General features: G+C 44.4%; 4 protein-coding genes across 4 annotated transcripts; 1 reads left to right on the top strand and 3 right to left on the bottom strand.

Annotated features, from left to right (window-relative positions):
* Window positions 1-908: 908 nt before the first annotated feature.
* LOC127780002 (uncharacterized) lies at window positions 909-3,134 on the bottom strand. The gene has a single exon (XM_052306945.1). It carries the CDS (start codon window positions 3,026-3,028, stop codon window positions 1,271-1,273), a length of 1,758 nt encoding a protein of 585 aa, XP_052162905.1. The 5' UTR covers window positions 3,029-3,134; the 3' UTR covers window positions 909-1,270.
* Window positions 3,135-11,641: 8,507 nt separating this feature from the next.
* LOC127780261 (uncharacterized) lies at window positions 11,642-14,301 on the bottom strand. The gene is made up of 4 exons (XM_052307186.1): window positions 13,621-14,301; window positions 12,710-12,946; window positions 12,354-12,574; window positions 11,642-12,203 (listed from the first exon to the last, which is right to left on the bottom strand). Exons 1-4 carry the CDS (start codon window positions 14,299-14,301, stop codon window positions 11,936-11,938), a joined length of 1,407 nt encoding a protein of 468 aa, XP_052163146.1. The 3' UTR covers window positions 11,642-11,935.
* A 729-nt stretch (window positions 14,302-15,030) lies between these two features.
* On the bottom strand, window positions 15,031-18,705 carry LOC127779885 (TSL-kinase interacting protein 1-like). Its single transcript, XM_052306804.1, has 8 exons — window positions 18,257-18,705; window positions 17,318-17,494; window positions 16,896-17,098; window positions 16,558-16,796; window positions 16,261-16,456; window positions 15,806-16,174; window positions 15,627-15,713; window positions 15,031-15,513 (listed from the first exon to the last, which is right to left on the bottom strand). Exons 2-8 carry the CDS (start codon window positions 17,424-17,426, stop codon window positions 15,388-15,390), a joined length of 1,329 nt encoding a protein of 442 aa, XP_052162764.1. The 5' UTR covers window positions 17,427-17,494; window positions 18,257-18,705; the 3' UTR covers window positions 15,031-15,387.
* A 4,729-nt stretch (window positions 18,706-23,434) lies between these two features.
* Window positions 23,435-26,278, top strand: LOC127779046 (ras-related protein RABA5a). Its single transcript, XM_052305723.1, has 4 exons — window positions 23,435-23,733; window positions 24,892-25,284; window positions 25,486-25,813; window positions 25,971-26,278. The coding sequence occupies exons 2-3, from the start codon at window positions 24,945-24,947 to the stop codon at window positions 25,806-25,808; spliced, it is 663 nt and encodes a 220-aa protein (XP_052161683.1). The 5' UTR covers window positions 23,435-23,733; window positions 24,892-24,944; the 3' UTR covers window positions 25,809-25,813; window positions 25,971-26,278.
* Window positions 26,279-26,837: the final 559 nt, after the last annotated feature.

The following is a 26,837-nucleotide window of genomic DNA, read 5'->3' on the forward strand; positions in this document are numbered from 1 at the left end:
GTTGAGATGACTGAACCAGCAATGTTACAGAATCCAGCTGTTTACAAGTCGAGGATCCAAACAAATTTGTTCAAAAATAACTGGTCCCTTCAAACCTATATTAACTTTGTGTTTAGTTAAACGTCTAAATTCAACTATGTGTCAATAAAAGAAAAAAAGACATGTTCAACAGCAAATTCTGTGTGTGAATTCTGAGCTCTGCTTTAAGCCATTTACCACATTATCGCAGAACTAACTTCCAGGCATGTTCAGGAATTAAGGAATGGAACACAATGCATCAGCACCACAGTTTTAACCAAATGTAATCTATTTTAATTACAATCACCATGATTAACTTATATATTCCATAACTGAAAACAGACCACTAGAAATCCCAGAATAGCCATTAAATCTAGTGTATGCCTGCCTGGAAAGAATGAACCCCTTGTCTTTCCCTTCAAATGATACAAGGTGACTAGCTGCCCAGCATCCAGTCGTCTATGAAGAGAGAAGTGTGACATTGCTTGTAGTTGCAGTGCAGCTGCTTGATGTTAACACACTGAAAATGACATCTGAACTAACTGATAGTGTGCTACAGATGTTTCTAGGCAGGGTTGTCACCAAAAACAAGAGCTGAACCGGAAATACGAACCAACCTACCTGGCAATATTATCCAGCGTCTGTAATTAAATCCATTTGAGCATGGTATGACATGTCTACTATTCTGACTGTTACATGAATTTAAAATTGTCAAAATTCTAGAACTATCAAGATAGAAAACTGAAAGCACAGTTCCCAATCCCCAGAGGTCGATCATTTGTTCAAGATGCTTAGGTAAACCACAATGATGGTAAAAAAGCAGCATGTGTCGCACTTGATATTCACAAATCACAATGTCCTTGATTTGATCTAGCAGTAAAATGCTCAAGTTTAATTACGACTGCATTTCTTACTTGAAAACATTTGGCATGAGAAATACATGTATAATAGCAGATAAGTGGCAAAACAGATGTTCCCGGCTAACTCCAAGGGAATAAAGATGGCAACATTTTGCGAAGGGGCCAGTAACAAGTTACAAGAAACTTCTCAAGAGTAATACATAAATTACACAAAAAGAATGGATGGCACATAATCCAGATCAACGTGTAATGAATTGAACATGGTACGGCAGGAAATACATTAAGATGATATGCCTAATGACAAACCCTGGATGAAGTTCCTCTGAATTCCAATGCGCCAGCCAAGGAAGAGTATATGGACATCGCTAATTATCACAACACGAACTCATGTGTCACAAGTTGCATGTATTGATTCCATCCTTGCAATCCCTCGTCAAGTTGTTGAAAGTTTCAACTTGAGTCTTTGCTCTATAGAATACCTCTGTGTCCACAATCACCCTCATATATGCATCGAACGGCACTGGCCTCCCACCACTTAGCGTTGTCGTTTCATTGTACCACTCACTTGTATTCGACCAAAGCTCCTTGTAATCATCAAGCAAGTGCACATGAAAGTATGACCTGAGCTTATCAAAGTAGTTATAGAACGGCTCATTGGTCGCAATGTAGAGGTTTCTCATCGGCTGCTTAATAAGTTTTGGAACCTTATCTACAAGTGCCTCGGGTGATGTATCGGCATCTAGGTTTGGATACATTTGCTTGTTCTGTGCCTTCCACCCTCGGATGACATGCAGACCATCATAATCCCAGTCCATCCTACCAGCAATCTCAGTGACAATGTTCATCAGCCTCTTCGACTTCCAAATAGCATACCAAGGCCGCTGGATGACCTTAGCGGCTCGCCCCTCACACACCCTGTACCAGTAATTCTCAGGCTCCTGCCCATCAAACAGCCTCCAAATGATGTTGCTCTTGTCCCTCTTAAGCTGCATTGGAGTCACCTTGTACGACGGTACCTTCCGCACCGAGATCCGGCCAGGACCCTTCTTCTTGTCCCAGCGCTTCCAATCTTTCAAGAAGTCCCCTTCCTCCACCACAGACACCGACTCCTTCAAGTGCTCGAAATCAAAATAGTACCTAAAATCCTTCCCATCCTCATCCTTCCCATTGTTCGTGTGCGCCCCGGACAGACACATGTTCAAATCCATCACGAAAGTCCGGTTCAAGAACTTGGCCTCACCAAGGCCACACAAGAAGCTCCATATGAACTGGTTCATGCTCTTGCAATGGTCACCACCTCTCATGTAGTACAAGTACTTGCCTCTCCTGAACTCTGCCTCTGAACCAACAATTGGGATGGTGTCGTTGATCTCCGTGTCCACTGGCGGCGGCGCGAAGCGCGGGTTCCGGTTCTTGGAACCCTTCTGACGAGGCGGGCGAGCCGCATTGGTCCCGGATCGGAACTTGCCGACGCGGTTAATGTCGAGAGCGCATCCATCGCCGGGGACAAGGGCGAAGCGGCGGTAGTCCCTGTACCTGCGCCAAGATTTCTCCCTCCGGTTCCTGAACCGCCAGGCGACGTCGCACTCCCCGGGCTTGGGTCCCGGCACCGGCGCCTCGTAGCTGAGGAAGACGATGGACTTGCGGAAGAAGGCCTTGGCATTGAACGCCTTGACGGCGGCGAGGACGCGTGGGTCGGAGCAGTTGAGCGGCGCGTCCGGGTCGCAGGTGCCGTTAACCGCGGCGGCGGTGGCGATGGCGGTGGCCTGGTCTGGGTCGTCGCGGCGCGGGGCGGAGGGGGTCGAGGAGGAGGAGTTGAAGTCCTCGCCGGTGGGGAGGAGGGAGTCGTCGGGGAGGAGGAAGGTGGAGTTAGGGAGGACGCGGGAGAGGGAGGTGGTGATGGCGGCGGAGGACTGGAGCCAGGGGTCGGGCGGCTGGTAGGTGACGGCGACGACGGTGACGACGAGGACGGCGAGGACGAAGAGCGAGAAGCAGACGTTGCTCGCCGCCTTGATGATCGACTGCGCGACGGGGACCTCGCCGACCGGGGAGGAGCGGCGGCGCGGGTGCGGGTGGTCGTCGTCGTCGCCGGAGCTGGCGCGGAAGAGCGGGGCGTCCTCGTCGTGGTCGTCCTGGTCGGAGGATGACATGGTCGGAGTTGGATCTGGGGAGAAACGGAGGCGGCGAGATTTGGGGCGGTGGGTGAGACGAGACGAGACTGCGAGACACTCCCCCCCGATGTGGTTGGCGTCGGGGAGAAGGGAAGGGAGAGTGAGAGGAAAAGGGGTGGTTGGCGTGGTCGCTTTCTCGATGTGTCGGCGCACGCACTCTGCACGTACGCTGCACGGTCACTCTACCCGATGGGATCGGGACTACTACCCTATGTTGGGCCAGAGACCCCCCTACAGATAGGTGTGGCCCAAATTTTTGACCCACAAACGAGGGGGAGGGCTCACAGGGCAACCGGAAAGAAAAAGTCTACTTTTGACTCCCTTAAAGGGACCAAATCTAGTTCGTACCCCTTAACCACGGAACGATAGTCCCCAAACTATTGAAACCGGTATAATTTGACTCCCTTAATGGTTTTGGAGCACGGTTTCACTGACGTGACGCTTATGTGTTGATGCTGACCTGGTCTTCCCCTCTCTCCCTCTCTTCCTCTTTGACTTTCTGTGGGTAACGGGGGTCGGGGCAGCAGGCGGGGCAGGGAAGGCGAGGGCGGACCAACGGCAGCATCATCCTCACTCCCCCTTTCATCTTTGCTATTGGACATGCGGAACGACGATGAGAATGGCAATGTGCGGAGGAGCTGTCGATAGTGGCAGCGGAGGAGGAGCTCCAGCGCCGAGGCCCTCGCGCTCCTCGCCGAGCTTTCCTCTGGCTTAGCATTGTGCGCTTGACAAGATCGATGTCGACAGCAACGACCCAAGTTGAACTGTTGCTCCGGGTAGGGGGAGAAAAGGAGAGATAGATTGTGGAGGTTATGTCACTGACAGTTAAGTCCCAATGTACTGTATTAATTTTATTTTTTCTCTGAATGCAATGCCACGTCAGCACAAGTTGACCAAAGTCAAAGGGCCACGTGGGACGATGACCAAGTCAACACTGTCACATCAGTAAAACCGCTCTCCCAAACTGCTGAGGGAGTCAAATTACACCGGTTTCAATAGTTCGGGGAGTCGTCCTATCCAATTTTGTGGTTAAGGGGTACGCATTAGATTTGAGTATTTGACCCACTACTAAGGGAGTCAATGTGGACTTTTTCCCAACCGGAATCAGATGGGCGAATGCCCATCTATCGAACTGATGAATTCGACCCAAATTTAGGCCGAACTCCCAATGGGCCGGCCAACCGGCCCATCAAGTTTCTCCCAAATCCGGAGCTCGCCTCCTCGGTCTTCGGTCTTTCGGTCATTAAAAACTCAGCACCGGCAAATTCGGTCTCGGTTTTTTTTCTCGGTCTCGGTCTAACCGAATTCGTCTCGAGACTCGGCGCAGGTGGGCAGCGAGAGCTGGTGGCGACCCACACGCTGCCGCTCGCCAGGCGCGCCGCGGACGGCGGCGCTCGTCGCAGCCGCGGCGGAGGCTGGAGGCGGCGCCGACGCGGACGGCGGCGGTCCTCACTGCCGCGGCGGAGGCTGGAGACGGATGGCGGCGCTCGTGGGGGACGCTGCGGAGGCGGGAGGTGGCGCCAAGGCGGACAGCGGCGCTCGTCGGGGCCGCGACGGTGGCTGGAGGCGGCGCCGAGGCGGGCGGCGGCGCTCGTCGGGACTTGGGACCGCGGCGGAGGTGGGAGGCGGCGCCGAGGTGGAAGGCGACTCGATGGATGGGGTGGGGACTGGGGATGGATGGAGGCGGCGGTGCTGAGGTGGTGGGACTGGAATGGGGACTTCTAGGGTTTTGCAATTTATTGGGTTTATTGGGCCTCCTAGGTTTATTGGGCCACAATTCGGTTTTCTCGGTTAATTCGGTTAACCGAGCCCAATGATCGAAATACCCGAAATAAATTCGGTCTTTTTTATGGCTGGGACCGAACTATTAACCGAATTTCTCGGTCTCGGTTTTTTCGATCCGGTTTTTTCGGTCTCGGTATCGGTATTTTCGGTTCGGTCTTATTTTACCCAACCCTACTCGAACGAATCGAAGAACTCGGCGGCGACACTGACAGTCTCCTCTTCCACCACTGGCCTAGGGCAAGAGATCGAGGAGAGGAGCGGAGGGAGGAGGAGGAGATGGGCGGAGTGGAGCAGGAGCAGCTGCTCAGCCTGGGCGTCCTCATCGACATCGTCGACGAGCAGTGGATGCGCGACACCCTCCCAGCCGACGGTAACCCCTCCTCCTCCCCCCCCCCCCCCCCCCCCCCCCCCCCTCCCCCTTTCGCGTCGTCGTTCGATTTGACGCCCGGAACGATCCCCTCTTTCTTTGATGGTTGTGCAGATGTCCCCGTGCCGCCCGCCATGGCCGTGAAGACGGAGGAGGCGGAGGATCCAGCACCCGCCAGTACGTTCCCCTTCTTCTTGCACCTTTTTTTTTTTTCGAAACAATTTTGGCATTTCATTCCGATCTGGGTGAATAAGATGATTAGCGGATTCTGGATGCGTGTAATGTTGTCTATTTAGCAAATATTGGAAGATTGTTTCGGCGTTAGGTAATATGTATAGCTAACAAACTACCATGCTAGGTTAATGATTCAAATTTTGAACTGCAACATTACTGGATCATATGAGCATATCTTCCCCGTAGTGAATACATCACGATGTGATCCCTCACTGTAATCGCCTAGTTAATGAGATTATTTGTTCTAGAATGTATGTCTCATCAAACTAAAACTTCTGTTTTACTAGTTCTGTTCGAGATGATAAGTAATGCTGCACAGCCTTTGTAAAGTGATGATAGTGTGAATGTGTTATAATCTCTGGACACTGTTTGCATACTATATTCTGTTTGCTGTCAGTATGTTCACTGGCTGGTATAGTATCCCAATTTTTCTGATATATGATTCTGTAATGCCCAGTAGATCAGGAAAGCCAACCAGCACAAGGGGATGTGTGGCGTGATTTCACATTGGAGAATCTCTGATCACTTGTGACCTACAAGGTAAGACATCAGTTCCTATCCTGAGTTCTTGACTAGTACAACCTTAAACAGTACTCTATCTGGACTCAGAAACATGTTGGTTTGGGCATGCTTTAGTCAATTTCAAAAACTTTCAGTACCATATATTTTAACTATTTAGAGTGGACGCATGGAATCATATGTGTAGATTTTTCGCGAAAGGTGCTTCCATAGTATTTTTATTTATCGAGTTTTAGAAGTACTAGCATGAGTGCCCGTGCGTTGCAACGGGACACTAAAATGTTGAAAATAGCATGGAGCTGAAGTTCCAGAAAATTTGTTTGGAACGTGGCAATCTTTCATAAGCATGGGCGTAAACAATTGGCAAACAAAATGTAGCATGTATGTTACCGGTAGAAACAATTAGAGATGTCGATTTACATGAGTATAATGGTATTTTCATTAATTAGGTATCCTTTTCATTTGTATATTCATTCATGTTTATAGTTTTATACAGAAAAAAAACATGGTACCAACCTGCGCTACATCCATTTTTAAATTATTGTATACATGTAATCTCCAATGAGATGAGATCATTGCTTCAAGGCTTCCCACGGAATCAATCACACGCGTGATCTGTCCGCGGATCTCCATTACGTACGGCATTACCTCCTCCATTAAATTGTGCTTGTAAAGTGCAACAGATCGGACGAGATGGAAGCTTAGATGTTGCTAGGAACAACGAAATCACTGGTGGCATCTATATCATGCGCGCCGATACAATAGGATATGGCATGGTGCACTTCGTGCAGATGACTAACCTGACGCTACCCCGAGCGTGCTGCGTGTACGTCTTCATCCGATCGCGGATAGCAGCGCCGCTTTGTATTTGTTTGTTGGGAGATGCTATACTTGAGTATTCTCTGTTTTTCTCATAATTGTCGGTCGACTATGCCAGCCGTCGGATCTCCATCGGACGACTTCAACATTGTCTTCTTCCTCGCGACTCTTTTCTTTAGTCTATCTTCGTTTTAACTGTCAGACCGAAAGCCCGACATGCAAGAGCCGAGAGGTCCCTGTGTCGACAGACCACTGCGCTGCGCGGTGGCATCCCCACCACTGCGTCTCAGCGCCCACCTGGCCACCTCCTCCACCAAGCCGACGTCAACTCCATGACTCCTTTAAGCCCAGTAGCCTACATGCCATCAAATCCTCATCGACAGTCCATGTCCCGTTCCCTAACAATGATCGTCAAAAGCTCGCTGTTGGGACATAGATATGCAACTATAATGAGCGATACTGATGCTCGCGACTCACGACCGCTTTGGACATGGGCCTTAACCAGGGGAAGGGAATTGGACCAAAAAATACAGTGACGAAGTCGGACTCTGATGACGTGCCGTGGGGTAAGAAGCTGAATAGGACAAAAAATACGCGCATGCGGGCAAAAAAGTCGGATGACGTACGAGGCACCGGCAAAAACATCTTCAACTTTTATAATAGGTAAAGATGTGAAGATAAGTTGGTAGTCAATTCTGCATTTTGAAGACTGTACGGACGACTGGATGTGACATTTTTTTTTTACTGGGGGGAGTACAATTCTACACTTATTTAGAATGCACCGTAAAAGATTGTTACAGCTGATCATTATTTTATAATAGATGTCATATGCATCATTGATCTGAAAGAGTGGAAATTCCATGCAGAGTATCATATTTTCTCAACTAAAAATATAACTGCTTGATACACACCGATTGTTATCAGCAGAGGATGTAAGCAATTCATTAAGGAACTCACGATTATGTCAACATTTCCTGAAAGTGGAATTCGTTCTTGGTATCTTGTCTCATTTTGACCAAATAATAAAAATTACATCTATTTGAGTTCTACTTAAGTTTGCACATCAGGTATTAGGCCAAGTATATAAAGACTTCAAAGTAAAGAAACCTCAAGAATATTTGCTGAGAGAGTAATTCATTCATGGTATCGAACCAAAGATACATTTTTGAGTTATACTCAAAGCTTTATGTTGGGACTTAGGCGAAGAATATTAGACTTCCAAGTAAAGAATATACTCTGATCTAGTGCAGCTGCAAAAATGTTTTCTTCAAGTGCAATGGAACTTATTTATCGATGGGAATGATCCGAATGCAAGTCTGTAAGCATTAGCAAAGCCTAATAGTATCAATGGTTTGCAGGATTGAAGGCAATTATGAATTATCATAAACCACTACATGAATATGCAGTAAAGTGAGCTTATTAGCTTAGCACTTAAAAAGCAAATCATCCAATTTTCAACATTGTAGATGACTGATGCATTGCATTCAGAGCATTGCATATTCTCCACATGTGATTATGCAACATGAGTTGGTCTGATGTACCTAACATGATATATGAATTGCAGTGCTTCCAGAGATGAATATACCATGCTGGGAATCTAGGAGCTACGTGGTCATTGCAATTTCTGAGCTTCATATAACTATAAGGTCATCTGAACTTAGCGTACTATCTGGTTTTGTTTCAGCTGTAGTTCGTCGAACCCATGCTTTAAACCGATGTAAATGCTCCAGATATTGGTAGCACATTGCTGCATGATGACACCGAACCTTGTGATGAGAAATTATATGTTGTGAACTATGATGGTGATGAGAACAGTTATTCAGATCTGGAACATATCAAATCACTGGTAGTTTGCAGTCACCACACATTGCCGCATGACAAACAGCAGAGTTTCTGCCTTGGCATGTGTATGGCAACATTCTTTTTTCCAACATAGATCCTTAACCGAGCATATACAAGGAATGTTTTTGGTTGCAGCTGCGATGAAGTAACGTTATTTTGCAGCCTACACGGATCCTGTACTGTCAATGCACATTCTGAAGACCTTAATTTTGTATTCGCCTGTCACATGCTGCACTGCTGCTTCATTCATGCCTTGTGCTGTAACTTGTACGAATGGTTCATTTCTTAACTCTCTTTACAGGGAGGCACTGACCATTGAGGCAGCCGGCCTGTGGTTTCATATGCTTCTGAACTGGTTTTCTCTCTCAAAAGATGGCACAATTTGCGTCATATTAAAATGCATTTTTAGGTTCATGATTTAGCTGTCAATGTAACTATGACCAATCATGCATCTGAGCCGACCCCTTCCCAATCATTGGCCATGATTTCTCTTGGCCACTAGTGAACTTTCTTTTGCTTAACTAATGATGGCACATGCCAACTTAACGATAAAACCTAACCTTACACTTCCAAAGTTTCACCTTAATCACAGCTTATATTGTAGTCTTTCGTTGATTAGCAAGAATCTCCCTACAGTTTATGGCACCTTGTTTATGCATTAAGTACATAGTTGAGGCACATCTGGTGACGAGGCCAGGCTCTCATTTTTTGGCAAAAGGCAGTTCTTCCTTTGGCCTACGGCAACGACGAAAAGCTGACAACCAGTACATGTAAACAATTTCTTGAAGTGATCATGCAATGATAGTTCCAATCATCGTAAGAAAGAATATGCTTAATTAGTGGCACGCCAATGCCATTGCTAATTTAGAATTAACGCTACTGACTTAGTCACTTACTATCCACTGAACCAAAGAAACCTTGAGAGATTAGATTACACTCATTCGGTTCAGATCATGTTCATAACAAGAAAATAAAATTTAAGAATGTCACTTGTGCTCAATCTCCTATAGCTAGCTGGTCCCTATGCTTAGCATAAACGAGTAGTAGTTCTGCTAATCATAACGATATCGATGATATAATCGAGATCTAAAACAAACAAACTATCAGTAAACAAACAAAGAGTTGGATCACCCCAGCATATATTGGTATCTAGATGGGGTGATTAACAAACAGAGAGTTGGATTAACTTAGCATACATTTGAGCTGAATGGATGAATAGCTGTATAATTTTGTGATAACTGTTCTATTCTTAGTACAAATGAATAAATTAATTATTATATTATAAAATTATAAAAATGGATTTAGAATAATTTTCTTAAAATATCATATATATAATTTTTTTTATAATCTCACTATTTAGAAGACCAGGAAACACGTGTTTATTACTCCCTCCGTTTCATATTATAAGTCGCTTTGATTTTTTTTAAGTCAAACTTCTTAAAAGTTTTGATCAAATTTATAAAAAAATATATCAACACTTTTAGCACTAAATTAATTCTATCACATCTAATTAACATTGAACATATTTCGATAGGTTTTTTGTTTTGTGTTAAAAATATTACTATTCTTTTTTATTCGTCAAAACCTTAAGTTTGATTTAGAAATAAGTCGAAACGACTCGTAATGTGAAAAGCGGAGAGGTATAGAAAAGAACACACGGGAGAGAGTGATTTGCAAGTATGCCTAATCGTGGTTGTATAATGCCCGGTGGTGGAGAGCATGTGTCAAAAAAGGAATCAAGTTCGTAGGCGCCGATCGGTTGCTGCCGCTGCCGCTCGCGCCATTTTTCTTATATGGCTCCCTCCCAACTTGCATGCCATGGCGCGCGCGCGCCGCAACAACTCGTCTCCTATATATATACAGCTCTAGCTACCTTAGCTCGTCACTGACCCCAGCTGCTCGATCGATCAATCAATCAGTTCGGCTTAGTTAGTTGCCACCTTAGCTAAGCTAGCTAGTATAGCTCTAGCTTCTTGCTCGCTCGCATGGGTCTCGAGGTGCTCATGGCGAGAGACCAGCTGCTGCAGCGCCCAAGGTGGCGGTACGAGCGGCTGCGCGGCGACGGCGACGGCGACGGCGAGGAGGCGGCGGCGGGGGTTTGCAGGGTGAGGCGGCAGCTGCGGCTGAGGAGGAGAGTGGTGGCCGCCGGCGCCGCCGGGAGGATGGCGCGCGGCGGCGGCGGCGGAGGCGGGAGGAAGAAGGTGAGGCTGATGCGGCTGGTGTTCCTGCTCCCGGCGCGGCGGGTGGCCGCGCTGTTCGCCGAGCTCGTGCGCCGGCTGGCCGCCGCGGCGGCGGCGAGCGTCGTCGTCGACGCGGCGGCCGAGTGCCCCACCATCGTCTTCTCCTCCCAGTGGGGCCTCCCCGTCCTCTCCCACTCGGCCAGCGGCGGCGGCGGCGGCGCCGCCTCCGCCGCCCGGAACGCCAGGCTGCGCGCCTTCTACCTCGAGAGGAGCCTCTCCTCCGCCGGCGCCGGCGCCGCCGCCTCGCCATGCTGATCAACACTTCCGGCCGCCATCCAAGAAGGCATATCCATGGCGATGGCGATGGCGAGCTACAGTGACAAGCCTCGTATGCCAATCATTTCTCGCCATTGTAACCAAAACCATGTAAGGATTCTGGCAATAAGTCGAGCACATGGCGTGCAAGACTGTCGTCGCTGTACACCGTACTGCAAAAAGTACCTGAATATGACTTAAATTGAGGCAACTTGAAAGAGATTTCAGTCTTGGAAACAAGAAGATCCATGGAGATCGGCCGTGCTGGATGTATGTCTCCGCACTTAATTTTTCTTGCCGTTACATACTGGTACCAACGTTAACAATGGTGAGCAAAATCTGAAAAATATATGGGTTGAAATTGTTATAAATTCCGTTTCAACCAACACTGCAGATATGAAGGAACAGGGCATAGTAACTAGTAAGCATACACAATAATTAGATCACATGTTTGGTTAAGGGCAAGTATAATATGCAAAGCAGCTAAAAATTCACCCACAAAATGAATGATTGAAAATCCACTGCTTAGCAGTTAACACCATGACAATATTTGAGAAACAGCAGGCACACACAAATTGCTGAAACCAGTGGAAATGCCTTTTAATTTAGATAAAATCCATTTTAACACTCTACTCCCTTTTATTTTCTGTTCTTGTACTATGTTTGTATTTACATTGACTCACACTATCAATCGAACAAATCCACATTGTTGAAGTAGATTTGCACCTTATTAGAAGCCTTGCCTTCTATTTTGTTCTCTGATGACCCCTTTGTAAATCTGGACATCTGAAGCGATTGCGTGTGTTCTTACGGTAAAAGAAATTACTATACAACATCTATTGGTACAGAGCTGGAATTTGAACATTCTTGATGGTGAGCTCTGAGTTCAGTTGAGCCATGAGCAATACCGGCAGGTTCAGGGCATGTGCCCTCTGATCTTTCCATTTCATCCAATGCTCTTTTTGCGTAGACTGTAAATCCAATCGCTACAAGAAAGGCGACAGTAATAGAGATAACATTGTACACAATCTCCACAGTTGTCAATCTATGGTTGTGGTATTTCAGGCCTGCAAGTGTGAGTATCAGCCGACCACTGCAACAAAAAGGGATAAAAAATTCAAGATAAGAAGGTAATTGTCAACGGTAAGACTTAGGAGCAGCAACTTGCTCAGTGTTGAACTGTATCTGTTCATAGTACATGTCTTCCAATTTATAAGACAAATTAGGATATCTTAATCCTTACCTGTAGATGTTGACTAAGGCGTCAGGTACCATTCCAACAACTGAGCCGCATATGTAAGGGCCGTACTTTATATGGGTGACAGTCACAGTGTAGTTAAGCATTGAATATGGGAAGGGTGAGATTCTTAACAACACAATCACCCGGAATTGCTTGAACCAACTCCCTTTGCTTGCCAGCTTAACCAGAGCTATCTCCCTAGGCCATTTCTTCTCTAACCATTCCTGTATATTCACAAACATTTAGTAGAAGGAGAGAAGCAAATTAAGATTCAAGATTGTGCCTACATACAAGATGAACTGCATCAAATGTATAACTCTTGAGTAGATTTATTAATGGAACCAAGAAACTTAACTTACATGTAACCGTTCACGGAACAATGAACCGATGAAATACGGTATCGACATTCCAATGGCTGTCCCAACCATGATGATCAAGAAACCGAAGCCATAGCCGAATATTATTCCAGTCAACCACATAGAGGGGCTAGAAGGCAGGAGGACAACCGGGAAGATGGCCAGAGAAGCAATGAGCACAATAGCCAACAGATGGCGCCCAAAAGATCTTGCCTCCCATCGCATTACCGGCAACAGCACCTACATTATCAGGCATGCAAATGGAAAATAGAATATGATAATTATATTGTACATTTGAGCTGCAGTTGCTACAATCCAAAGACGAACTCATTGATTGTGTGCTTAACGGCAAAAGCCAGAGATGCAAATCATTTTCATTCTCATACCAATGGAAAATATGCAACAATGCAACACCAACAATTCAGCATACAGCAACATGATGGAATCAACTTAGAAAACTAGAAACTTTAGTGGCATGTGGTACTAGCCTACTACTATATCGTTCTTCTTTTTCCAAAAGAAAAAAAAATTATGTGGATTTAAGCATCGTCTAGATCACAAGGGATTAAATATTTCAACTAACCACATGGCTTGCTCTAAATTAAGATTTAGTCACAAAATTATTCGGTAAACAAAACACTGAATGATACGTCGACCAAATCCATATAATAGAAGTGTTATATATATTTCCAAGATGTATGGTATAATAGACTAATTAGTACTTCCTCCGTACAGAATTTCTAGCATTATCCACATTCATATAGATGCTAATGAATCTTTATATGTAATAATGTCTAGATTCTTTAACATCTATATAAATGTGGATACTGCTAGAAAGTCTTATATTGTGAAACAAAGAGAGTATATTAAAAATCATAGTGACGAGGAAAAAAAATAGAAGGTAGAAGTAGAACCTTTTCTGACAACAAGGGGAGCCCCCACTCGTAGAAGGCGAAGATGATCGACCCCACAAGAAGACCTCCAACCCCGAGCCTCATCCACGCCGCGGGCGATCTCGCCACCGCCCTCGACCACCGGTAAGGCCGCGCCGCCGCCGGAGCCGGAGGCGGCTGCGGCTGCGGCTGCGGTGGCACCGCCACCGCCACGGGCGCGTCCATTCCCGCGTGTTCTTCTTCTTCTTCTTCTTCCCCGCTCCGCCGCCCCGTCCGTTCCTCGCCTGAAGGACCCGGCGCCGCCGCCGCCGCGGTGTCGCACCTGAAACCAAGAAACGCGAGTGCGGTCGAATCAGAGCGGCGGGGAGGTGTGACAAGCGAGAGCACGCGTGCTCGGGGGGTGCTTGCCTGGTCATGGCGGTGGCGCGCCGTGGACGCCGCGGTTGCTTGGATGCGGAGAGGGAAGGGCGAGGCACGCGTCATGGCGAGAGGAGAGGAGAGTGGAGAGGCCAAGGAAGGAAGAGGCAGCTGATAACGGGTCGGGTTTCGCTTCGCTTCCCCACCCCACACACCCGGACCCGCCAAGCCAGCGGGGTGAGGAGCGGGCCCCCACTGAAAGAGGCACGAGTGGGCCTGAGGTAATGAGGCCCATGGGCCAATACCATCACCGTTCGCTCTAACTTGTGTGGGGCCCAGATCCATGCTGGGAAATGGGTTTTGGTGTCGGAGTTTGAAACTCCGAACCCCTCTCATGTGTTTGGCTAATAGGAAAGGGAAATGATTTCCCATCCATTAAAAGACATCTTTAAATCCTAACTGCCCATCTTCCCTTTTTCATTCAATTCTAACCCTTCATTCATTTTCCGATCATTTCCTATTATCCAAACACACACTAAGTTTTACGCAGCGTTCTGTTCTTTTTAAAAAAAATCCTATAAATGCCATTGATAAGCACCTAATTTTAAAAAATATCATTGATAATTACAAGTTTCATAAAATGCTACAGAGCAGGAGGGGGAAGCTAGCGGTAGCGGAGTGAAGAGGAAGAGGAGATCGAGGCCAACTGCAAGTCTGCACCTGCTGTTAATTTCTACTAGGTTCCATCTCTTTTTCTAGGCAATGTTCAACGGAGTACACTTATCTTTTCCGATTCATGTATCCATGGAGGAGAGCTCGATGGGTCAGATGATCTTGCTGGAGAATATGGTTTGCTTCCAGCTTTGTCTAGGCATGAGAGAAGAATGGCAGGCAGCCACATTCAGAACGAATCGCTTTTGAACATTTGCACTGGCAGTTTTAGTAGTTCACTCGACATCAACGATTCAAATGGCTTCAGGGTTTACTCTCACTGTACATTTTTTTGCGTGATCACTTGTGTCAAAACAAGATTGCTGAATTGCACATGGCTACAACCATCGGTAGAGTGGCATATGATAATATTGAAGTATTTTTGCCAATCAGGGCAATCATACAGTTGTATTCCATTGGTAGAGTGGCATATGATAATATTGAAGTATTTGTTAGATATACATATTTCAGTTCTTCCAAATTTAGCCCATGCTTGCTGCAAGACTTTGCATGATACAAAGCAGGCGTCATATGCTAGCAACCAGCAAAATGTTTGAATGAAAAAATTCACTAAATATCTACTATGGCTTCAGCATTCGCCAAAGCCCAAAACGATCGGTTGTTCTCTTAATGCCCAGTTAATGCTGCTTCTTAGTTCCTCTGATCTGTACATGGTTTATAGCTTCAATTTGTCCATATAGGAGCTGAGCTTCAAAAGGCTCAGAAAACAGAGAATTTCTGGAATGCATCCAAGCTGTTTGACAGTAAACCACTTAGCCCTAAACTGTCTGTACCACTCAAAAGTCTAGAGCAATACGCTCCAAGCTCTGGCTCACCAAATTCAGGCTGAAAGCAAACAGATGAAGATAGACAAGAATCAGATCATCTTCCGAAGATCGAGGAAAAACAGCATCTTAAATTAATACATCAAAAAATTTGTTAAAGGCCCTAGTGAATACCAGTGATATGTATGGTGCCACATTGTCCCTACACGAGAGTGGTATATGAGGGCTTGGTTCCTCTTCCCAAACTTCAGTAAAGCATTGCTGCAGAGACAAGCGGTTAAGCATTGTATATTCGCATAGTATATTTGGCAAGAAAGGAAATTAGAGCAAATAAATAACAGCTAGGGAGGTACCTGGTCAACATCTGTGACACATTCTGGAATTGTGCCAAGGATGGATGAGGTAATAGCATCACTATGGTTAGGACCTGAACCAAATGTCCTGATTGAAGTTTGACTCTGCAAAGGAAATGCATGACAAGCTTCTTCAGCATCCCAAAGGGATGGGTTTGACACCTTCATTTGGTTACTTGCTTGTTGCTGACCAATCACAGAAGCAATAGCAGCGTCGAATGAATCGAAATTAATAGGGATCTGTGAGTTATTTTGAGAAAGCAATTGCTTGTTGTCTGCAGAAGGTGCAGCTTCAGATAACAATTCTTCAAAGCTTATATTAGATATGCAATCAATCCATGAAAGCGGCGTTACTTTGCTTTGATTACCCTGTTTCAGAAAGCATGTGAAGAACGTCAGGTCGCAAGTGAAAATACCATTGGTGATGCTGGGAAAAAAAAACTCCTAATACTCACCACAGTATGTACTGCATTGTCCCCAACAGACTGCGCAGCAAAGTCATTCGGGAACTCACTCAAATGAACCATTTGTTTCTGTTCCATGAGAACAGGATCCAGAGGCTTGTTGTCAATGATCTTGTCTACAGAGTGCACATCTTGTAAATTTGGTCCATGGCTTTGTTGCTCAAAATCAGGTTCAAACCAACCATATCTTAATAAACAATAAAGAGCATTTTTTAGCCATAAGATCTGTATACAGCATGCATGGATGCAAAAAGAAGTAACCATATCTGGGGAAAAAGGAAACTGAACCTTAATCGAAATCTCAAAGGGCTGCCAACTGCAGCATGCACATCAGCAGCCGTGCAAGAATCACTATGAGTCCATTTTCCACTGCCAGCTATGTTATCCAGTTGAGCATCATAAGGAAAGAGCATGAGTTCGCCTCTTGCACACTGAGAATTGCCCCATTTTATGTTCAGATGCTGCACAACTGAAGATATCTTCTTTCGTGGAGCTAAAGTCAATTCCAGGTAAGGATTGCGGTTTTCCTGCCACATTATATGGAGCAAAAAGACACATACTATGAAACCTGAAGAAGATTGTATTTAACAAATATATGAAACTCTTGCAAAAGCATAGGTGCTCACCTGCTGCAGAACCTTTTGAATTGCCTTATCTATCGGGAATAATTCAAGCTTGATCTTTCCAGAATGATTTGGTTGTCGGTTAGAGAAATTCTTAGAATCACAAAATTGTGCTTCCATTGTACTACCACCCTTCAACGCCATTGGATTTTCAGTGTACAATTGAGGCGGTGTGACCGCTCCTCTGCACTTTGTGTTAGCATTTCCTGAAAAAGTAGTACTCTTTTTTTAGGACAGTTTGACCAGTAGAACACGTTACATTATGGCATACGGAGAAGTACCTAACAGGTTCATGCAATTGTTTCAGTTGAATTATAGCAGCAGGCGTTTATTTTCCTATCGAAACTTTGTTTGATTATAAATGCAGCAGGTAAACCATACCATATGAGTATAGGAAATTATGAACAAGACTTTTGACACTTCACCTGATGGTTTGTTGATATATTTGCCAGGTTTCAGGCTTTGCATCTTACTACAGCCTAGTTTTATATTTGCTCCTGTTTCAGTTGCTTTACGATGCTGCTGAGGCTTCATGCTTTCTGCTATTCAGCAGCAAATAGATATCCGGTGAAATATTGACTTCGCCTAAGAAATGTTAACTCCTGTAGATAGTAAGGAAACAATTAGCCTGTTCGCTGGTTATGTCCGAAAAGGACCTGTTTGTGCTGTTCACTCCCTTGAAAAAAAAAGGTACCTATTTTTATTAAGAATGAAACACATTGTGCGTGGCCAGATAAAAAAAAAAGAACAGACAACTGACGTGTAATGATGTAATTATGAAATGAAAACGTCTGAAAACAACATTTTATCTGAAAGAAAAAAAAATTTAGGGAATGCTGAATTAAAAATTATGTACATCACATCGAAGACTATGGCCCAATTGTGTCCACACTGGGAGAAAACCCACTGATTCATCTATTGTGGTGATATAACAGGTACTTTTCCATCACCAAGATCAAAGGTCGATAACTCGGTATTGAACAAATCTGATAGAACTTTATTAACTCACTACTCTAGTATATATAAAAAATATATTTTGCACTGTTCTATGAACAAAAAATCGTAACGAGATTCGATGGATATAGTAGTATATTAGTATGTGCTACAAGCAAAATTTCTCCAAACATATTTTTTACTGCGCTAGGACCATTTATTCATGTGTTTTAAGACCAAAAGCAAGGAAGTGAACACAAAGGCCGATTCCTTCCAGAACCTAAATCCCGAAATCATACCGTGGCCCAAACATTTTCTCAACCCCGAAAATTTCATGAACCAATTACCAATCAAACACCTCGCCGCACAATCCCACTACTCACCGATTCACAGTTTCACACCAACACAAGCGCATTCCTAGTAAACCATACCTGATCTCGAAACCCTAGATGTCGCAGACGGGGGACCACCGGTAATCCGGAGAAGAAGACGGGGGCGGAGATGGCGGACCGGACACTGAATGCCGCCGCGGGAGGCCCACCCGCCGCCTGCTCCGCCGCGGCGCCACCCGCAATGCTCGAGAACTCCGGCGGCGTCAGGCGGCGAGGAGGAGGAGAGCGCGGGAGGAGGCGGCGAGGCGACGGAAAATTTTTGCGCGGGGAAACTTGAACACCGGTTGCTTCGCTTGGCGCCACCCACTCCTCGCGCCTCTCCGACTTAAATACGCAATACTCCTCTCCTAAAAATAAAATATTCCGTATTTCCGTGGCGTATTAGAGTATTTTATACCTGTAGAGACGTAGTGGGCCTGGACTCCGCGAGGCCTAGAGAGAGATTCATGGGCTTCATTACGAAGGCCTTTTTTAGGCCCCACCTTAGCTGGGCCCAAACGGTGAGCCCTGCTCTGCTGCGTCGGTCGCCGTCGCCGGCAAGCCGGCCGGCGAGGAGGCGGCGCTGCGCAGCCACGTGGGAAGACGCACGCTCGAAGAAACATGAGAATGCACTACTCTGTGATATGCGTCCAGATGCATCACGGATGGATGGATCCGCAACTGCAAGAGCAGCAAAAGAGGTGTAAAAACGGTACTATCTCCATTCCATCCCAGAGTGTAATAACCATTCTAGAATTTGCTACATTCTAGAATGGAGGGAGTACAAGAATTTTCCTTCCATACCTACATCGTTTCCTCGAAACAAATATAACGACAATATCTTTACAAAACTAATATAACAGCAATATCTTTATGTCGGTTCTAAAGTAAAAGAATTTAGTTTTAAAACTTACATCAGTGTCATATTAAAGTTGATACTAGGTAGTTAAATTCATAAATATGAAAAATTATTGATCGTTTTTATAAATAAAAATAACAAAGATGATATTGTTCTCGACCATTTTTCACCGTTTTCATCGACAGCCTAGCGGCAGAGGCAGAAGCTGCGGTGGCACGCATCCCACACGTGGGCGATTGCATGTCGCACACTCCATCCACTACCCCAGAGTCCAGAGCGAGCAGTACTGTGGCTTGTCTAGTTATGGCTCCTCTCATCTCACAGCTCACTCACTGTGCAGTCCATGTGCATCGACGACAGCTACAAGGAAGAGATATGCTGCTGCCTCTGCCTCTGCCTGCCTGCTTGCAAGTAGACTTGATGGTTCATGTCAATGCCTGCCTCTGCATGCTGCTGTTCATCCCCCCTTTCTTTTCCTTTTCTTCCCATTTAAGCGTAAGGTTTCTTTGTCCAATGTTTAATCATCCATCTTTGTTAAAAATTATTTTATGATAAGTATTTTATTATTAGATGATAAAACATAAATAATACTTTATGTGTGACTTATTCCTTTTATAATTTTTAAAATATGATGGTTGATCAAACGTTGGACACAGAAATCTATAAATACATGACCGAGTGAGTACTTCTTTTCCTAGGAAGAACCGAAAATCACTTATTAGTACTCCATCTGTCTCAAAATATAAAGGATTTAGGTGGATATGATATATCCTAATACTACGATGTGTCACAAAGTATGTCCAAATTCGAGTATTAGAATGTATCACATTCATCTAAAATCTTTTATATTTTAGAACGGATAAAGTACCGTTCTACTGCCTATCCTCACAGCTCCAATGACAGCCTGAATTAAGATAACAACTGACGGAGATGTCTTATATGAAAAAGAGGTGGCATTAAACTAATGGCCACTGAAATTCTTTGTGCTGCTAATTAAGCTGCAGGCTTGGGCCTATCTAACAATCATCATCCTTGCCTTTGTCCTCAAGATACTGGGCAATGTCACCATACGAGAGAGAAGCGAAAGGGGAAGGTAAACTGCATGACAAGGAAAGAATTGGATTTGGAGGCAGCTCATGCTTTCATGGACCACCCCATGCTTTTTTTTTTTTTTGGTCCTAGAGTTGCAGTGATCGATCGATCTCCAATCAGTAGCCAGCTAGCCACCCACAAGAAGCAGCAACTAATCCAATCCTAGGTACAGTATAGTACTTTGCTTCTTACGCCTGCAATGCAAACTGGAGTAGAACTCCTATGCAAGTAAGCTAAGCTAGCTTCTTAAATTAATTACTCCAGTTAATAATCAAACCCAATGTCACATCAACTCTCTGAACGAACGAACATTCACTGACAAATAGGTCCAGACGAATCATGATCAGGCTATCAACAGAGGTTCAAAGTTCAGTAAACTATGCAAGACAAGAAGAGGAGTAGTCTTAACTAATTAACATAGGATGTAAATTTACAGTTGTTTTTTATTTTACTGCAGTTTTTAGGTAGTGGTAAAAGTAAAAAAAATAAGAAAATTGAGGGGTGGGGGACACGGTTGTTCATATGCATGGAACCTGCCTATACCGGGGGTGGCGTTTATGACGAGTCATTCGCCGACGCATCGGCGTTGTGTTTGTTTGCTCGTGCCGGGCATATGGCATTGCATTGCTATTTGCTGGGCCGCATCGCAACCAGCCAATGCAACGCAGGACAGGAGGCCATTACCAATGGCAATGAGAGCTACTCGCTCCGTCCAATAAAATGAATGTAGAATATAAGTCACGTGTAAAGTACTTATTCATATTTTATCATCTCATAACAACAAAAATATTAATTATTAAAAAATTAAATAAAATGGATGATTAAAATTGAGCACGGAAACTCATGGTTACACTTGAAATGGGATGGAATGGGTACAATGAATCTGGTTAGAATTATGTCCAAATATAGGGCTTGTTTGGCACAGCTCCAGCTCCAACTCCCCCCCTCTTGGAGCTGGAGCTCAGCCAAACAGTTTCAGCTCCACTGAAACTGGGAGTGGAGTTGGGGCCGGTGGAGCTCTCTCACAAAATGTACTAGAGTTGTGGAGTTGCCTAAACCCAGCTCCACCTCTTTGGTTCATTTTGTGAGATAGCTCCACCCAGCTCTGTTCCTATTTTTAGTGGAGTTGAAACTGTTTGGCTGAGCTCTAGCTTCAACTCCAGAAGAAGTGGAGCTAAAGCTGGAGATGTGCCAAACGGATCAGAGTAGGCTAGCTAGGTAGAATGCTTCACTTACCTGTCAATGTCGATGTCCCTGCACCCCGGCAATGAGCAGCCGCTTGTGTGCTACGGACAGTTGCTTTGTGCTGTTGTTTGGCGTCCTCGCATGGTCCAAACTTCGGCGGGGACAATTATAATTATGCAGTGTGAATTGGCACATGTTATAACTGTAACTTTGGTAAGATCATGCCATTAAATTTTAACCTTTGGGAGCTTAAGGCATGTTAGTTCACGAAAAGAAAATTGTTTGGGCATCACGTTGGATGTTTGACCGGATATCGGAAGGGGTTTTCGAATACGAATGAAAAAACTAATTTCATAACTCGCATGGAATCTTTTAAGCCTAATTAATCTGTCATTAGTACATATTGGTTATTGTAGCACTTATAGCTAATCATGGACTAATTAGACTCAAAAGATTTATCTCGCGATTTTCTCTCTAACCGTGCAATTAGTTTTTTTAATTTATATTTAGTGCTCCAAGCATGTGTCCAAAAATTCGATGTGTGATGTTTTTGGAAAAATAATTTAGGAATTAAACGAGGCCTTACTATTATTTGCTAAGATTCATTGTTCAGAATGGTTTGACAGGTTGCTGAGGTTCAGATAGGATTTGCACAATGAAAACATAACTGAATTGATGAATCACCAAAAGAGAAATTTACACGCTGTCGTGGGTAAAATAATGGAGTGAAAAAAATGCGTGGAGAATTTACTGTTTCATGATGAGTTGAGTGAAAGTAGGGAGCCGGAGGCCCGGAGCAGTGGAAGGTGGGAGAATTGAATACAGAGGAGGAGAAAGGAAGGATAGATCAACATCAGATGATCAGAGCCGAGAGCATCCATCCAACTGAAATTTTCAATATTTTATTCAAACCATTTATTTATTCAGCGCCCGGATTTAGAAACCACACCCCAAAACCAGAAGAAAACATTAAATAAATTAAATTAAAAAAATCCCCTCCTAATTCCTGCCCATTCTTCAATTCCTTTTCACCTCCTTTATGACTTCCCCTCTCTTCTCTTTCCATTTTGTCCTTCTGAATCTCATGTTATAATCCAATGAGTATTCCTAATAGTGAAGTCAGAATCAAAACTCGTTGGATGCGCTCCTCCTAATCTAGATGGCAACCGACATTCTTGGCCTGAGAATTCCTACTCCTGAGCTAGCCAAATAATTTAATCGAGTAGGCGATATATTGTCTACACGAGCGACCACTAAAATCGTAATATCATACTACATAGATTATTTTACCGAAGTCAGACTTAATTGTTCGAGACCGTGATTCAGAAAACATGTATTGCTGACAACAACATGGAGTGGAAGTGGATGAGCTTGATGGAGTTTGGCATGAGCTTAATGGACCGCAGGTCATCCACCATCTCCTCCACCATTGGATCTACACGATTGATACCTACAGCCACGCCGTCGAATCCGTTGCCCATTGCTTCAACGCCGGCGGGTCCACCTGGAGAAGAAGGAGAAGGGAAGGAGGAGGCTAGGGAAGGGATATAAGAGAACCGTAAGAAGCAACCCCGATAATTCTGAAGCGATATGGAAAAAATTAGGTTTCTGGATTCTAGTGTGTCCCGATAAAAAATCAATTTTTGGGATGAGATAATGGGCTTATCCAGAGAGCTTAAATTCCGAGAAGCAGCTGGTTGGTAGACAGCTTATAAGGATATGGAAAAACTAGGTTTCTAGATTCTATAATTACAATTTTTTTAGAATATTGACAAAAAGTTGAATTGTTTGGACAAAATTTCAATTCTAAGATAAGCTCGAGTTATCAGAAATTCCCCCAAATATGTCATTGGAGCACTACCAGAATAGTACTAACTATTGTTAACTTTAAGAAATACTCCCTCCAGCCTATAAAAAACTTAGTACTGGATGTGACACATCTTAGTACTATGAATTTAGACATCATTGTACGATAATGTCACATCCCGTTCTAGATACATTTTTTTCGGGACGGAGGGAGTATATATTTCTTCAAAAATTTAGAATAAACCTTCATATATGATTTTTTTTTAGTTTGGAGGAAAGTAGGAGAGTATTTGATAGTAGTAGAGAAGAAGAGGGAGTAGCCCCAGCCCTCCATCTAAATCGATCGCACACCCATCCGCCGGCGTCCTCAGCTCGATCTGCTGCCGAAATTCGGCGCGGCCGCCGCAGCATACACACTCTCCTCCCCTTCTTGACTCCCAACTCGCCGTCTCCTCCCTCCTCGCTGCTCTTGCCCCCGCCCCACGCGCGCGGTCCACTCCACCATCCCCTCCTCGTCTCCTCCGCTCCTCGCGCGCCAAGACGAGCCGCCGCTGCCGATCTCCATCTGGCGAGCAGAGCAGAGGAGGGGATCTTGGTGAGCATCCCACATCCTCTTCCTGATTCATCTTTCTATCTCACCGGGGCTACTTTTGTCTGGAATTTGCGTGCTCGTTAACCCTAAGCTTCTCTTGTAGTAGATCTGGAAGAAGCTCTCCTCTTGATTTCAGAGCCTTAAAACTTAGTACTACAAAGTAACAGTTTGTTCGTTTCTTTGTTCCCCAAAAACTGAACCCCCCATGTCCCAAGTTGGATCCGCCCCTGGGTGGTGGTGTTTTGTTTTTCCCTGCTCTGAATATGGCATGTTCAGATTTAACGGCACGTATGTATCTTAGTCCAATGTTGTGAAAGCATAATCCCATATCCAAAGATTTCTCCTTTCTTTCTCTTCTTCTTCCTGTTCTGTCCTCGATAGAGGGTTTTCTCTTGCAACTCAACTTGCTTTTATTTCTTCACCAGTTGTGTTGAAAATTTTCTAGTTTACTACTGTACTTGTCTTTTTAGGAAAACTTCGACATTACAGAATTTGCCTGATAATAGTAGCGTGCCTTTTAGCTGCTCTCTTCAAGAGCTGATCAGTCAGAGGAGACATTATTAACTATGCGGTTAAAAGGAGATTAATTTCCTTGCTGGTACACTAGAAAGGAAGATATTTTGCTAAAGGTGAAGCCTGCTCAAAGCAAAGCCGAATGGCACATGATGCAAGTTATGCAACACTACGCGAACTCATCCACAGTTGCTGTAACCTTCAAGTGCATAGACATTACCTGTCTGGAAACAGGCTGTGCTTTTGTTCACAAGTGATTGAAAATTTTGCTTTTATTCAGACTTGCTTGTTTAGTATGCACTCCAGATGTGAAAAACTCGCTTTCCCCGCGTTCTTATTCTATGCTATTGGTTTACTTCCTGATCATGCATTATGATTCTTGATTGCTTTTGATACACGATTCTCTTCTTGGATGCATAATGTCTTACTGGCAGCAAACTATATTATGTGTATTAACATCTCTGGAGCTTAGCAGGGTGAAAACGAACAGTGTCTATCTACATTATCAAATTGACTTTAGTTTGTGATTATTTGGCCTTATTCAAGCTATTCTGCATATGATATGTTTTGAGATGTTCTTATTATATTTAGATCATCCGCCTTTGTTCATACATTCATGTAAGTGTTCTCACTCTACAAACTTAATAGGTGTAAGTTTGTGAAGCATCAGAGGACAGTTGCATCAATAAAGTTGTCTCACGATGGCCTATGATGGAGATGAGGAACAAAGCCAGGATTATCTATTCAAGATTGTTCTACTTGGTGACTCTTCTGTCGGTAAATCAAATTTGCTGGCAAGATTTGCAAGGAACGAGTTCTATCCAAACTCTAAATCTACTATTGGAGTGGAGTTCCAGACACAAAAGTTGGTAATTGATGGCAAGGAAATCAAAGCTCAGATATGGGACACTGCTGGACAAGAGCGCTTCAGAGCAGTCACATCTGCCTACTATAGAGGAGCTGTTGGAGCCCTACTTGTTTATGATATTAGCAGGCGTCAGACTTTTGATAGTGTTGGTCGATGGCTGAATGAACTGCACAGTAAGAACCAGCATTTCACTTGATTTCTTCAGTATCAAGTTCATCCCTTTCAAAGCTTTTGCTTCCCCAGTTCGTAGTTGTTAAATGTGCTGCAGTGTTACATATTCGAAATCACTTGGACTAAAAACTTACTTGGTTTATGTTCTTTTTAGCTTCTTTCATAGCCTACCATATCTGACCCCTTCTTTTTAACTACGACAGCTCATTCCGATATGAATGTCGTCACAATTCTTGTTGGCAACAAGACCGATCTCAAGCATGCGCGTGAGGTGAGCACCGCAGAAGGCAAAGCTCTGGCTGAGTCACAGGGCCTCTTCTTCATGGAGACCTCAGCCTTGGACTCATCAAATGTCGCGGAAGCTTTCCAAACTGTAGTGAAAGAGATATACGGCATACTAAGCAGGAAGGTATTTCAATCTCAAGAGCAGAAGAGAAGCGAGCAGTCATTAAGCAACGGGAAACCCGTGATGCTGAGCGACTCCAACGAACCAACCAGTGGTGGGAGGTGGTGCTGTTCTTCATAGAGCCTGTAAGACACCCTCTCTTGCCTAACCTTGCTCTATCTCTACGACTCTACTCTTATGATATCAATCCTACATCGTGTTACCTTATTCGGCACCGCTCTGATGATCACCAAAACCAGAGATTCAGCGGCTTATCCTGATCTATTGCACGATGAATCGCAGGACCTGATGACAGAGCCCTGGTGTAATGCCATGGGATTGGGAGACACATCTGTCCATGTACTGCTTCAGGTTTGGTTTAGTGAAACAAACAGTGGTTCCCACCTTCTTCTCTAGAGGTAAGCTGGCTGAGTGAGGTTGGTTGTATGAAAAAGGCGTGTGTGCTTGCTTTCCATCAGAGGAAAAATCTCAATGTATAGTTCGATTGATCCCCTTTCTGAGGTATTGGGTATACGTGATTGTGTAAAGGAAAAAGTGTGACCAACTGGGCTGTTGTGTCATTCTCTCTACATCATTCTAGCCTTAGATTACTTGCTTTTTTGCCGTGCTTTAGCGATCTTGTATTCTTGTTGTTCTTCAGCTCAATAGCTCTACATACCTTACATGCGTCTTAGTGCAGCGAACTGCTAAACATGACAAGCAACAAAATGTATTTAAATATTATGCAACCTGGTTAGTGCTTGGCAAGTCGGCATTCAACCTTTAGCAGTTTATTGATTGCCAGGGACCACTGTCACAGTAACTGTCACTCTATGACACAATATCAGGGCGATTTTGCTAGTCCAACATTATTGGATTAGGCTAATTTCCATTTCGCAATTGCTAAATTCGATGGTTTTTTTTTGTGCAAAATCTCAAAACCAAGCCAGTTCATGTTTAATTTTATCCTCGAACAATCTTCTTCAAAACCATCTAGTATAGATGGCTGCCTCATTTCCCTGGGACATTTTACTATTTACCACTTTTAAGATGTGATATTTAATAATTTATCAAGTTCATGACATGTGAGCTTTCATATTGTTGGTAAATTGTTAATGTCATATCTAAAAGTGACAAATAGTCAAATTATCTCCATTTCCCCATCTACCA

Source organism: Oryza glaberrima, chromosome 7, assembly GCF_000147395.1.
Source record: "Oryza glaberrima chromosome 7, OglaRS2, whole genome shotgun sequence".
In the NCBI taxonomy this organism is placed as follows: domain Eukaryota; kingdom Viridiplantae; phylum Streptophyta; class Magnoliopsida; order Poales; family Poaceae; genus Oryza; species Oryza glaberrima.

Excerpts from the sequence above, each read along its gene's own strand:
- LOC127780261 (XM_052307186.1), bottom strand. The coding sequence starts at position 14,301 with ATGGATCTGGGCCCCACACAAGTTAGAGCGAACGGTGATGGTATTGGC. Across the intron at positions 12,575-12,709 it reads TGTTCCGTGAACGGTTACAT|GAATGGTTAGAGAAGAAATG; the intron begins GTAAGTTAAGTT and ends GTGAATATACAG. Across the intron at positions 12,204-12,353 it reads GCCTTAGTCAACATCTACAG|TGGTCGGCTGATACTCACAC; the intron begins GTAAGGATTAAG and ends TTTTTGTTGCAG.
- LOC127780002 (XM_052306945.1), bottom strand. The coding sequence starts at position 3,028 with ATGTCATCCTCCGACCAGGACGACCACGACGAGGACGCCCCGCTCTTC.
- LOC127779885 (XM_052306804.1), bottom strand. The coding sequence starts at position 17,426 with ATGAAGCCTCAGCAGCATCGTAAAGCAACTGAAACAGGAGCAAATATA. Across the intron at positions 16,797-16,895 it reads TTCAAAAGGTTCTGCAGCAG|GAAAACCGCAATCCTTACCT; the intron begins GTGAGCACCTAT and ends ATAATGTGGCAG. Across the intron at positions 15,514-15,626 it reads TGGCACCATACATATCACTG|CCTGAATTTGGTGAGCCAGA; the intron begins GTATTCACTAGG and ends GTTTGCTTTCAG.
- LOC127779046 (XM_052305723.1), top strand. The coding sequence starts at position 24,945 with ATGGCCTATGATGGAGATGAGGAACAAAGCCAGGATTATCTATTCAAG. Across the intron at positions 25,285-25,485 it reads ATGGCTGAATGAACTGCACA|CTCATTCCGATATGAATGTC; the intron begins GTAAGAACCAGC and ends TAACTACGACAG.